The sequence below is a fragment of the Sorex fumeus genome, unplaced genomic scaffold (assembly GCF_029834395.1).
Source record: "Sorex fumeus unplaced genomic scaffold, SorFum_2.1 ptg000095l, whole genome shotgun sequence".
Lineage (NCBI taxonomy): Eukaryota > Metazoa > Chordata > Mammalia > Eulipotyphla > Soricidae > Sorex > Sorex fumeus.
Window position 1 is genome coordinate 5,033,768 of NW_026606152.1, and position 13,058 is coordinate 5,046,825.

Genomic DNA, 13,058 nt, shown 5'->3' on the forward strand with positions numbered 1-13,058 from the left:
CATAGGGACTGAGTCCAATACCACTGCCTGCTCAAGTGACAGCTGTCACAGGTTGAGCACCAACCTGGAAGCTCACTCATCTGCCAGCAGTCCCTGTGGAGGGCTGGTCCCTGAGCTGCATACCTTCAGGCCAGGCATTTGATTTCTTCCCTCTCCCTAAGGCACCTGAGAGCAAGTCAACTGGCCCACAGTGGGGCAGGGACTCTCTCCCACCCCCACATCTGCACCCTCTTCTTTTAGGCCATGTCTACCAACTCAGTCTCTCTCCCTTACTAAGCAAAGCACCCACTCATGAAAAAGAGCCCTTTGTAATCTTTTTCTCTATGGGTCTTCTCAAATGGGAGTTGAGACTACCCAGCTGCTCGGATCCCAGTGGAGGATAAGAGGGAGACCCCAGAACCTCCCTTTTAGGAGCTGGAGCGATAGCACAGCAGTTAGGGCGTTTGCTTTGCACGCAGCCGACCAGGTTCGATTCCCACCATCCCATATGGTCAGGAGCCAGGTATAACCCCTGAGCATCACCAGGTGTGAAAGAAAGAACCTCTTCTTTAGCCTGAAGGTTTGTCTGTCTCCCGCACAGCCCACACCAGTGTGTGTGTGTGGGGGGGGGGGGGAGAAGGGTGGTGCTTAGGCTCCATTTCAGCCTGTATGAGTGGCAGGATCAGAGATGAATGACAGTCCCAGAAAGTGCATGACACCAAGGGACCTTCTAAGAGTCGGGAGGGAAGAAGAGACAGAGCTGTGTCTGCAAGCCCAGGAGCCAGAAGGAAGGGACATTCTGCCCGGGCTGCCCAGGGAGCAGAGACACACCCGGGGCTTATTGGTCCTAGGCGGACAGGGACCTACTGGAAAGGAGCTCGCTATGCTTTTGCTCTCTGTTGGGGAAGGTCCTCACAGACTGGCCAATGGCGGGAACTAACCACAAGTAGGGGCTGGCATAGGGGCAGAGGGGAGGTGAGATAGAGAAGAGACCACTATGACAATAATAGCTGGGGATGGTCACTCTGAACAAGAGCTGAGGGGTGAAAGTAGGTAAAGGGATATTCTTGAGCACCTTTCAGTATCAGCATTGTAAACCACAACGCAGAGAGAGAAAGAGAGAGAGAGAGAGAGAGAGAGAGAGAGAGAGAGAGGGAAAGCATCTGCCATAGAGGTAAGGCAGGGGGTGGGTCGTCAGGTGATGGGAGGGAACCTGGGGACACTGGTGCTGGGAAATGTTCACTGGTGGAGGGATGGATGTTGGAACATTGTATGACTGAAATTCAATCATGAATGGCTTTGTAAGGGTCCATCTCACAGTGATTCAATAAAAAGTTAAAAAAAAAAGTCCTCACAAAAGAAAGTTGGATCCTGGGGTACTCTTCCTTCTCTCCTGATTAACACCTAGGCTCATTCACACATTGGTGGGCTGGGGGTGGGGCGGGACTCCCTACTGGTGCTCAGGGCTGACTCCTGGCTCTGTACTCAGGACTCAGCCCTGGAAGTGTTCGGGGACCCTCTTCTGGGGATGCAACCTAGGTTGCCTGCAGTCAAGGCGAGCCCCACCCAATACACGGTCTCCCACACAACTGACACATGAACTCTTAGAGGACAGTTTGGGATTTTCTGATGCAAGTCCCTTGTGGCTATCATAACTCATCATAACTCACAGCCTTTTATAAATCTGAGAAATAGAGGTGGGTTGAGATGGATGTCCTTGGTGATACCTGCTAAAGATCTGCTTTCCGGGTTATTGAAAACATCTTCTAAGTTGCAGCCACTCGACTTGACATCCACTTAAAAAAACATACAAATCGAACACATCACAGTCTCCTAGACAGGGGGTAGGGAGCCCCAACAATCCCTGCTGTTGCTCAGTGAGACTTTGATCTTCCGATTTGAGCTGAAATGTGCCGATCTGTTTCATGAGCAATTATTGAGACCACTGACAGGCTTCAAGTCTCCTGAAAATTAACCAGAAACGTGGCTTTCCTGGGGAGAGGGGGAAGGGAGATCTACTCGGGGTGACTCCTTCCTGGTTACTGATAACGGGGCAGCCCGCTGGGCAGAGCAAAGGTGAAGACAAGCCGTAATGGAGACCTCCAAGCACATCAACACGAATAAGCATGTGGCAAGGACATTCCAAGCTTTATTAAATGCTCTTTTGGTGGGAGAAGTCCTACAGAGACCGTCTTAATAAATCCCAGGGCAGGGAGCGGCTTGGTCACTGGAGTCGCCTGCACACGCAGCTGTGGCATTTGTGGAATGTCACACCGCAAATCGCAGTCATTATCACAGCCAGCCGGGTGATGTGTGCCTCCCCACCCCCACCCCCATTTCCGAGTGGGTCCCATGGGGATAGATGGACAGCCCGAAGAGACACTGACATGTAACTCCTTGGGAACTCACGCCATTGCCCAACAACACCCACGTCCAGGAAATGCCTCTGCCTCTTCTTGCCGAAACCCTTCCTGCTTCCTTCAGTTCATTTCCGGCGGTGCTCAGGAGGCCGTGCAGTGCTGGGGACTGAGCCTGGATCCAGTGCGTGTAAAGGTAGGGCCCTAAGTCCTGTCCTAGTTCCGTGGACCCTGGAAAGATATTTTTATCTTCAATGCAGATGTAAGAAATAACTTCTGAACATCCCAGCCCTTGGATAAACACTTTTATCTTTCAATCATAGACAACTAAATAACTTCTAAAGATGTCCCTTGTGACAAGCAACTGGTTGGGACAGGGACCCATCTGACACTAGGCCATGCCCTTGCCACATTGTCAAGCTAAGACCTAGTTCCTGCTTCCGAGACCTTGCTGGATGCGCTGGCCTTCAGTCTGGAACATTTCCCTTTCTGGAATAAGACCCCTTTCTAATACACGTTGATTTTTTTCCCCATTCCAAGGGGACAGCCTAGTGGCACACGAAGCTTTTAAAAATCTCCACTCTTTTAGCAGTGACATTGAAAACAACAAATTGTTACCACACTCAAGTTTGATTTTGAATCTCTATCCACTTACTTGTCCACTCCATTAGTCTTTGTCCTGTTCCGTGGTAGGAATTTTTATTTTTATATATATTTGGTCCCTAGCACAGGGCCATTTATTGGATAATTGCTCAAAATGTGTTTGGAATGTGGTTGAAAGACTGGATCAATGGATGAATGGATGGATAGATGGGTGGATGGATAAATGGATGGATGGTTGGGTGGTAACGGATGGAGGATGGATGGAGAATGGATGATGAATAGATACATTGATGAGTGGATGGATGGGTGGGTGGGTGAGTGGATGGATGATGGAAAGATGGAGGGTGGGTGGGTGGACTTATGTATGGATTGGTGGGTAGATGGCTGACTGGAGGAAGATAGAAGGGTGGATGGATGAAGGGATGGGTGGATGGGTGGATGGATGGATGGGCCAGTGAGTAAAACACACATCGATTCATACTTACTGGTGAATTACAGCAGTTCTTTGATTGTATGAATTGTATAAATACAGAATGACCCTTTTGTATAAATGTTACTCTCCTATCACCCACTCTCACTACTCCACATCTTCCCAGACTGGTCTGGGTCACTGAATTGTTGAGAGATAAAGATATAATGTCATTTCCCCACTAACTCAATGCGTGATCTTGGGCAAGTTGCATGGGCAAGTTCATTTTAAATATGAGAGGAAATTGGCCTATTTGCTATTTGAGGTCCTTCCCAAATTTCTATAATTCTATGGCAATGTAACCTACCTTAATCAGACTTATCTAAGTAATCACACACACACACACACACACACACACACACACACACACACACACGCATGCACGCACTCACGCACCACTTCATGCTGGAGAAACATAGTCATAATAAAGTAAGCAAAACCAAATGCCCTTCAATATCCTGTTGTGGACTATAAAATGTCCCCCAAAATCATTTTCCCCTTGAAACAGGATGTAGGAAAAATATTTTCCTATTAAACCCTTTCAAAGTGCAAGGGAAAGCATTTATTTTGTGATCTGCCATCCAAGTCCATAAAAAGCGGAGGATCCAGTCGTCTTAATTACCGGAGACACTGTCAGCACAGCAAATGCAGCAGAAACTCGGGCTAGAGACGCAGGCCCAGGCCAACAGAACGACACAGTCTGCGCGGGTTCCCAGTGTGTCTCTCGCCAGCTCGGGCCGTCATTATGTTGGGGAAAGCAGTAAATGAGCTTTTATGAGGTGATTTATGAATGTCCTGGGGCCGATGAAGCAAGTGCTGAGGAGGGCACCAACTTCCAAAGAGAGGCCCTGACGGGCCCTGAGCTGGTGCCCATGTCATGTCGCAGGCTAAGCGCGATTTCTCAACTGCTCCAGGGGAGGCTGGAGGACTGTCCTCTGGGGCTTGGGGGCCTGCCAGCCTCCTGCCACTGGAGATCCTGGCCTGGTGACGACTCTGGTCTTGCTATTTCTTCAGCACCTGGGGAGTCGTGCAAGGAGCAGGCTCTACCCGAGGTGCTAATTCAAGTAAGATCAGACCAGGGAGATCCTTGCCCACTGGTCACCTCATCCCTAGAGCTGGGTGGCAGCGGGGCAGAGGGTGATGAGTGACCACAGAAGGACCAACTGCACCTATTTTTTTCAGCAGTTTGTAGCTCATCTTTTGCTTTTGAGCCATGTACTTCGCAAATGTCTGTCAATTTTTTTGGGGGGCTACACCTGGTAGTGTTCAAGGCTTAATCTAGGCTCTGCACTCAGGGATCACTCCTGGCAGTGCTCAGGGGAGCATTTGGGGTGCTGGGGATTGAAGCACATTGGGCATGTTGCGGGAAGCCCCCCTAACCATGCTAGGTCTCAAACATCAGTGCCGCTGGGGAGGCGGCTCGGGGTCTGATCTGCAGTCACAAATTCTTTTCCGGACAGTGATTCTAGAACCAAGATGTTCCTGGAGCTCTCTCCAACTCACCACCTCTCTCTCCTTCCCTTCATCCAGCTCTGCAAACCAACTTTCTCAGATTCTCCCTCTGCAAGACCAAAGGTAAGCCCCGGTTTGTAGAGGATGAGTTTGTAGAGGCCCAGTCACTGCAGGATCCAGCCCAGCCGAGCCCCGCATGCAGAAGAACGAAATGGAGAAGGAGCCCTGTGGAACACGAGCATGGATGCTGCCCCCTCCCCTCCCCAGCCTCTCCCACTCTCTCCATACGAGCCGCCTCTCGATAGGCACGTGGGTAACCGAACTAGCATCCACTCATTTTCTCCCAAGTCCTACACTGAGAGACACCTGTCCCCCCAGCAGTGGCTCAGGGGACATTCTTTAGGCTGCCAACCAAGTGAAAGCCCTTTTTAGGTGTCTGTCTGGCCAGATTCAGTTCATCCTGGCTCCCAGCCTTTCAAGTTGAATGTTATTCTACAGGGAGGGAAGGGAGTGTGGAGACAGAAGAGACACGGGCAGAGGCGGGCGCTGGCAAAAGCTGGGGGGAATCAAGAGAGTGGTGGGTGCAGGCAGCCGAAGGGGAATTCGGGGAAGGAACATCCACATGGTCATGTGGAAGGAGAGAGGCCCAGGAGAAGGGCTGGGCAGAGGAAGGAGTTGGGGTGAGTTTGAGTTGCCTCTGGCTGCAGTAAGAGATCCCCAGCCCTGGGGCTTTAACTCAGAGACAGGTGTTTCTCAACGCTGCAGGCACAGGGTCTGAATGGAGGGGTGGGCAGGGCTAAGCTCGGGGACAGCTCTGCAGGCCAGTCTTCCTTGCAGCTGTGGTCACCAGCACTCCTGGACTCATGTCCACATCCCTGCCCCTGCTCTTGTCTTCACATGGCCCATTTCCTCTGCAGGATTTTTGGTATAGTGTGTGTGTGTATGTATGTGTGTATGTGTGTGTGTGTGTGCATGTGTGTATGGGGAGGTACACCCTGTGGTGCTCAGGGATCACTCCTGGCAATGCTTGGGGCCAGGAATTGAATCTGGTTCGGCCAGTGGCAGGGAAAGCGCTGGATTGTCACCCACTGGATTGTCTCTTGGGCCCCATTTTTCAATTTCTTGAAGTTCGCTTCCTCAGCGGGGAAACAGAAGCTCTTCAAGTCCTTTGCGCTGGCATGGCGAACCGTGCATGAGCCTGCCAGGGCTTCACCTCGTTAGAGGTAGGTGTCATCCAGCAGCTATTTCCTCCCATGAAGGATCCATGGGCCTGTTTGGGGCGGATGTTGGGATAAGGGTCGTAGCGATCCAGACAGCCTGACGATGCTGAAGAAAACAGCCAATGTCTCTGAACCCTCGCTTCTTACTGGCAGCCAGTGCTAGCTGTGCTCAATCATCCCAGACTTCTTGGTGGTGCTGGGCCCACCATACGTGGTGCTGGGCAACTCCGATCCATGCTGTCCTGCACAAATGCGCCTGCCAGGTGGGCAGAGGCCAAGCAGCAAACACCTGTACCCCCTCCTCCCCCAGGCTACTGCGCACTAGGACCAGCCTCTGAGGGGAGCAATAACAAGGGAACCTTGGGGTGGCTGACAAGTCTGTTTTGCCCTCACAGCATGTCCTGCATGGGCAGAGACTGGTGCCATGATGCCCTCTATCCGAAAGAGTTGCTTTTAATGACTTCCATGGGAGTTCTCCGAAGATTCGAAGCCACCTGCATCTGTCCTGGTGTGCGTGCGTGTGTGTGTGTGTGTGTGTGTGTGTATGACATGCGCGTGTAGGTCTGTATTCAGGACTCCCTACAGGCCTCTGTTCTTCAAGGTCACTATTTATGGGGTCAGAGAGATAGTGTAAGAGGGAAGGTGCTTGCCTTGCATGTCACCGACCCGTCTGTAACCCAGACATCATGTATGTTCTCTCCAGCACTGCCGGGAGGGGGGGGCGGAATCCAGAGTATCTCCAGATGTAACCCCCACCCTCACCCAAGATGACAATCCTGTCCTATACCTCATGGGCCTGGGGAGGACACACCCTTAACACTCCACATCCGCCTTCTCTACACCCCTTTCTCGGTTTGGAGGGGTTTTGAGTGGCTTGGTCAGCTGTCAGCTGAAGTCACCTTGTTCTATTCTGAGGGTATCATTCGGGTTTTGGGCCGCACCAGATAGTGTTCAGGTTTTACTCCTGACTCTGTGCTCTGGGGCCACTCCTGGGGTCGGGGTAGGGCTCAGGGAACCACATGTGGTGCCGGGGATCAAACCCAGGTTAGCTGCATACTAGATTATCACCTTACCCACTATAAAATCTCTCTGACCTGGGGCCAGAGTGATAGCACAGTGGGGAGGGCTTTTGCTTTGCACGTGGCCGACCCGGGTTCGATCCCCGGCATCCCATATGGTCCCCCAAGCACCGCCAGAAGTAATTTCTGAGTGCAAAGCCAGGAGTAACCCCTGAGCATTGCTGGGTGTGACCCAAAAAGAAAAAAAAAGTTAAAATCTCTCTGACCTGAGGATAATTTTTTTTTTTATGTTCATAATCTGTAGGGAGACCAGTCACACTCAAGATCTCTGGGGCTTCTCTAGAATTTCTGTACATTCTGGCTGTCATCATTGGAGCAGTGTTTGGAGCCTAGCTGGCTCTCAGCTTCATGCTCCGGACAGAAAACACAGACCTCTGCGCACCCTTGTATCCCCCAAACTAACAGCATCAAACACACTCCTCACACAAGGCACTACTCACAGAAGGTGGGGTGCGGCTCAGCCTTCTGCCACCCAAAAAGCCCCTTCCCGCAAACTGCTCCATCTCTTCAGGCCCCTCCCCGCGCTGATTTCTCACTCTCTCCCTAATTCGATCCGTTGGCTCTACTGTGTGGAGCCACTTAACTCTCTCCTTCTATTCTGCCCCAGGCTTACCTTCACAGAGCCAGAGACTTATTAATGTCTCAATAAAACAAAGGGCCATTGATGCAAGGCAGAATCTTTGGCAGAGTGTGAGCAGTTTCTCTCTCCTTTTTCCTCTTTTACTCCGTCTGCACAGGCGGAAGAAAGTTGTATGAAAATTTCTTTTCCTCATAGCAGAAAGCACAAGTGGCTGCACTTTCGGATTTGAACAATTTCCACTTCCTTTTCGATCCCTTTTTACATTCTTGACTTCTCTTTCTGGGAAACTCATTTCTTTCCCATGAAGGATGTCAACATTTTTGACTCATAATGCCTCTGTATTCTTAAAGGCTACTGAGGGACCCAAAGAACTTTTGTTTGTCTGGATTTTATGTATTGATTTTTAACATATTAGAAATTAAAACGCACATTTAAGATATTTCTTTTAAAAAACAGAACCTTCATTATATAGTAACATAACTTCTACATTTTTTGTTAAAAAATTTCCAAGACCCCAAAAAAAAAAACAGTGAGTGAAAATGGCATTGTTTTACATTTTTGCAAATCTCGTTAAAGTCTGACTTAATAGAAGACAGCTGTTCCACATTTGGGACTCTGCATTATCACAGCCACAAGGACTGGAAAGTCTACTGTTTACAGCTCATAAAGGAATGAGAATCCAAAAGCAAAGAACAACTCGGCATGATGAAAATTTTTTTTGGTTATTTTAATTATGCTTTGACAAGTTTGATACATATTTTAGTTGTACATCCTCTCTGAGGGGGGAAAAAGACAAAATCAATAGTGAACTCAGTAATTCAATAAAAAAAAACTATTGAAAAATACAGATGAGGTTCAATGCTCACTGACACACTACAAATATATATATATATATATATTAACTTTGGGGCTGTTGTGGTAGTACAGCAGGTAGGAGCTTGTCTTGCTGTGGCCAACCCGGGTTCAGCTACTCTTATGGTCCCTGAGTCCCACTAGGAGTGATCTCTGAGTGCAGAGCCAGGAGGAAGCCCTGAGCGCCATCAGGTGTGGCCCTAAAACCAAATATATATATATATACACACACGCATACACATACATGTGTGTACATATACACATGTCTATGTATATTTGGTTGTTTATACATATTTATATATGTATAAAACCCCACACCAAGTCCCCAAGATCTGCTCTGTGCTGAAGTTATACCTCAAACATGAACTGCAACTTGTGCCTTGAGCCCCCTCTCCAAGATGCTTCGCTGACAGTGACGGCTCCTGATGGGTTCTTGGCAAGGTAATGCCACCACTTCTGGGAGGAGGAACACACCTGGCAGTGCTCAGGGGTCACTCCTGACGGTGCTTTGGGGACCACGTGGGAATGAAACCCAGGTGGGCGGCATGCAAAGCAAGTGCCCTACCCTCCGTCCTCTCTCTGGCCCTCAACTGCCCCTTTACGCGACAGGTTTCCCTTCACGCTCAAGTGCAGTGCACGGGGTCCCCACGTTCTCTGTCCGGGGGAGGCTGCCAGCAGTGACTGCACACAATTCACACGGCGTGAAGGGGCAGGGTGGGGACACGAGCTCACGAGGACAGCAGTTCCGTGGTGTCCACCTGCAGAGGCTGGGGGAGTGGGGAGAGCCGTCCAGAGGGTCCTGGGGGTCCAAAGTCCGGCTCAAAGCAGTGCCCGGACACTCACTCACTGCAGAGGGGGACCGTCCGGTGGTCGTCTTTAAATTGGGGGTGGCGGGCTGGGGTCACACCCGCCGGCCGGCGGGGCGCGGGGATCTCTCCCGGCGGGCGGGGCCGCCCCGGCTGACTCCAGGGCCAGGCAGGAGCGCCCCTCCCCGCCCGCCGTCTCCCCGGCGCCCGCCTGCCCGTCGCACCGCCCCGCACGGCCGCCTCTCCGCGCCGGGCCTCGGGGCTCTGCGTCCGGCCGGCTGCGGCGGGGCCCCGCGGCGAGGCCCTGCCCCGCGACGACCAGTCACCGCCGCCGCGTCCCGCCCGGGCCCTGGAGGGTCGCGCCCCGGCCCGAGGCCGCGCGCGCCGCCGGCCCCACGCGCGGCCGTTTCCACGGCAACGGCCCGACCGCGAGGCGCTGCCGCGCCCCGTCCGGGCGCCCCGGGCCCCGAGACGGTCGCCGCCACGGCCTCCGCGGCCACTCGCGTCCGGCGGGTCGGTCGGGGCCACGCGCCACAGCGGCCGAGGCCGGCTCCGAGGCCGGCTCCGAGGCCGGCGCCCAGGCCAAGGCGCCTGCCGGCACCTCCCTCGCGCGCCGCGGCTTCCGGTGGGGCCGGAACCTTTCTTTCGCCACGGCCTCGGGGCCGGAACCTTTCTCCCGCGCCCTGGTTTCCGCGGAGGCGCGCGGCGGAACGGCCCCCCGGGAGAGCGCCACGCGCCGCGGTCGCCGGCTGCTGACGTGGCCGGCCGGCGGGGGTCCCGCGCGGGGGTCGCCATGGCCGCGGACATCACGCTGCTGTTCCGGGCCAGCGTCAAGACGGTGAAGACGCGCAACAAGGCGCTAGGAGTGGCGGTGGGCGGCGCGGCGGACGGCGGCCGGGACGAGCTGTTCCGCCGCAGCCCCCGGCCCAGGGGCGACTTCGCCGGCCGCGCGCGCGAAGTGGTGAGCCGGTCGCCATGGCGACGCCGCGGGGGCGGGGCGGGGGCCGGCCCGGGGTGCGGGGGTCCCGGACGCGGAGGGGGCCCGGCCCGGTGTCGGCGCCGAGGGGGCCTGCTTCGCCGTGGCTTTAGGAAAGACGCACACGCACGCACACACGCACACACACGCACACACGCACACACACACACCCCCTCCGAAATACGTCCTCCGAAGCCGACGCGCGCGCACACGCATCCTCCGAAACACCCTTTGAAACACACTTCCTCTCTCTCGGGCTGGAGTGAGACGGCGGCACAGCAGGCGGGGGTTTGCCTGGCACGGGCTGACCTGGCCGGCCCGAGTTCGACTCCGCCGCCCCCCTCCGCAAGCTGCCGGGAGGATCGCACCCGCCCGGCCGAGCCCGGCGAGCTCCCCGTGACGTATTCCATCTGCCAGACACAGTGACGACAAAGTCTCACAGGGGAGACGCTACTGGTGCCGGCTCGAGTCGACCGATGAGCAACGGGAGGACAGTGCTACGGTGCTGAAACACACGCACACCCCCCCCCTCTGAAACACACACCAGCTCAGCTACCACCCCCCCCCCCCCCCCCAGCTTTGGAAGGTGTCAGCGAGGAATCCTGAGTCTTACACTTCACAGCCTCAGCTAAGTCATCCCGTTTGGCACCTCCTCCGATGCCTGGTGCGTGGTACACAGTCAAGTACACACGCATACACACACACTTATGTGTTTTGGGCCACACGTGGCGGTCACAGGGCTGACTCCTGCCCTGCTCCGGAGGGTCACTCTTGGTGGGGCTCGGGGCTCTTGGGGGCTGACCGGGCTCAGCATGGGCAGGGCAAGCACCGTCCCTGTGTGCTGTGGCTCCAGCCCTGCCACTCGTCCTTTGGAGGGGTGTCTGCTTGCCTGCGCCGAGCAGGCGGCTGGCAGGGAGATGCGGTTGGGGGGGGGGGGGTCACCAGCACTGTTAAAACCCTGAGGCATGGGGCGTGCTGTAGAGAGAGGCCAGGGCCTCAACCCTCACGGAGGTTCCGGGCTCTAGGGAGAGAGCTGTGAGTTCTCCCTGGGTGCCCAGAAGGCTCTGTCGAGGCTGCGGTGCTGGACACGACTCCCTCAGGCGGCAGTTTCCGGGTGCCCTGCCGGGAGAGGGCAAGGGGTGGGCGAGAGAGGAGCTGCACAAGGTTGGCAGCAGCTCCCTCCTGCTGGGGAGCGTGTCCCTGCAGGCCCTCTGGCGCATGGGACCGCCAGGCCCTTCTCAGTCTGGGGACGATTGTGTCTGACTGCCCAGAACGCCCGAGAGAGCTTTGGGTATGCTGCTGCGAGTCCTCAGGAGTTGGTCTGAGAAGCTCTTGAGGGAGGCTGGGCTTGGGGACGCCTCCACGAGCCTGCTGCATGCTCCACAGTTGGTGCCTGACCCGAGGCCGGCAGGGAGCACTCTGGGGGAGGAGCCCTGAGCGTGTGGATAGTAACAGCTTTCGCACTGCCTTGGCCTGGAAAGGCGCCCTTCTTTCTAGCAGCTGAGTGCTTGGAGACCCGCGCAGACAGCCACTCTGTCTGCTGTTGAAACAAGCCACTTCTCAGGTCAAAACCTAAGGGAGAGAAATTTGGGGCATCTCCCTCCCCTCCCAAGGCACATACTGGGCCTTGGTGAGCCTGGTGCCAGCCCCGAGGAAATGTAAGAAGACGGCACAGGGTCCTACTGCCCTCTTTGCAAAAAAAAGAAAAAAAGTCATTCCGACCCTCCTGGATCTCCTTTAAGCGAAGAGACAGTAAGCATCCTCTAGTTGCACCGGCCTCCCTGGATTGGCATGCAGGGTGTGGATATCGCCCTGTAGGAAAATGCTGAGATTTTGATGCTTATTGAAATCTTGTTCCTGCAAAGCTTCCCCTGCTGTCTCCAGGGACCACCCTGTGACCTAGTGTGACCCCATTTTTTCCTCCTCCTACTTCGGATGAAGCTGCTGTCAGATCTCCAACTCACTGCATGGTTGTAGATGTCTTATTATGTGGAGGAAAACTGTGTTGAAGCTAAACCTCCTCCCCCGCCTCCCTGGCTCGTCTCGTGTGTTATTCTGAGTTTGTGTGTCTTGGCGCATGTCTCCCTGTGGAGTCACCCGCAGATGAGATGTGACGACATCCTGAGTGTGGGGCAGGCATCTGCAGCAGGAATGTGGACAGTGCTGACTATGCGTCTGCACCCGGGACCTAGGGCACCCGGGGTGATGAGAGTGTGGCGTGGGAAGAGCTCCCTCAGTTTATTTTTTGTTTCTGTGAAGTGGGCATGGGGATCAGGATCTAGGTGCCTCTGAGCCACATGGACGGTCCCGTTCCCCCACGCACGGTGGCCAGTGGCGTGGGTGGTCCTGAATCCCGTGCTCTCCGGGCGTGTGCAACTGAGGGGGAGACTGATCAGCAGGCACCCGCAGCCTCACTGGGGGACCCGAGGTGGCCCTCCTGGTACGCTGTGGCAGCTGTCTCTGCTTCCTCCCCGCCTCAGCACTCTCTTGCCAGTGGCCAAGCCTGCTGTGGAGGAAATGGCCTGCACACGGGACTCAGGGCCACAGCTCTCATGAGTCCCCTTTGAGGCCCTGAGCACCCGCCGGTCAGGCCGTTCATTTATGCATGGGGAGCAGTGCAGTAAATTCATTGAGCGGTGGCCTCCGAGAGACGGTGGAGGACAAGAACAGCCCCGCCCAGACGGG

At 54.7% G+C, this 13,058-nt stretch overlaps 1 protein-coding gene across 1 annotated transcript in view; it reads left to right on the forward strand.

The window, feature by feature from the left end:
* Positions 1 to 10,122: 10,122 nt before the first annotated feature.
* The window catches only part of STX18 (syntaxin 18), a 51,620-nt gene continuing 48,684 nt past the window's right edge, over positions 10,123 to 13,058 (forward strand). The window contains exon 1 of the mRNA XM_056132923.1: positions 10,123 to 10,358. Within this exon, the coding sequence (XP_055988898.1) occupies positions 10,191 to 10,358 (168 nt within the window). The 5' untranslated portion in view covers positions 10,123 to 10,190. The remainder of the gene's footprint in view (positions 10,359 to 13,058) is intronic.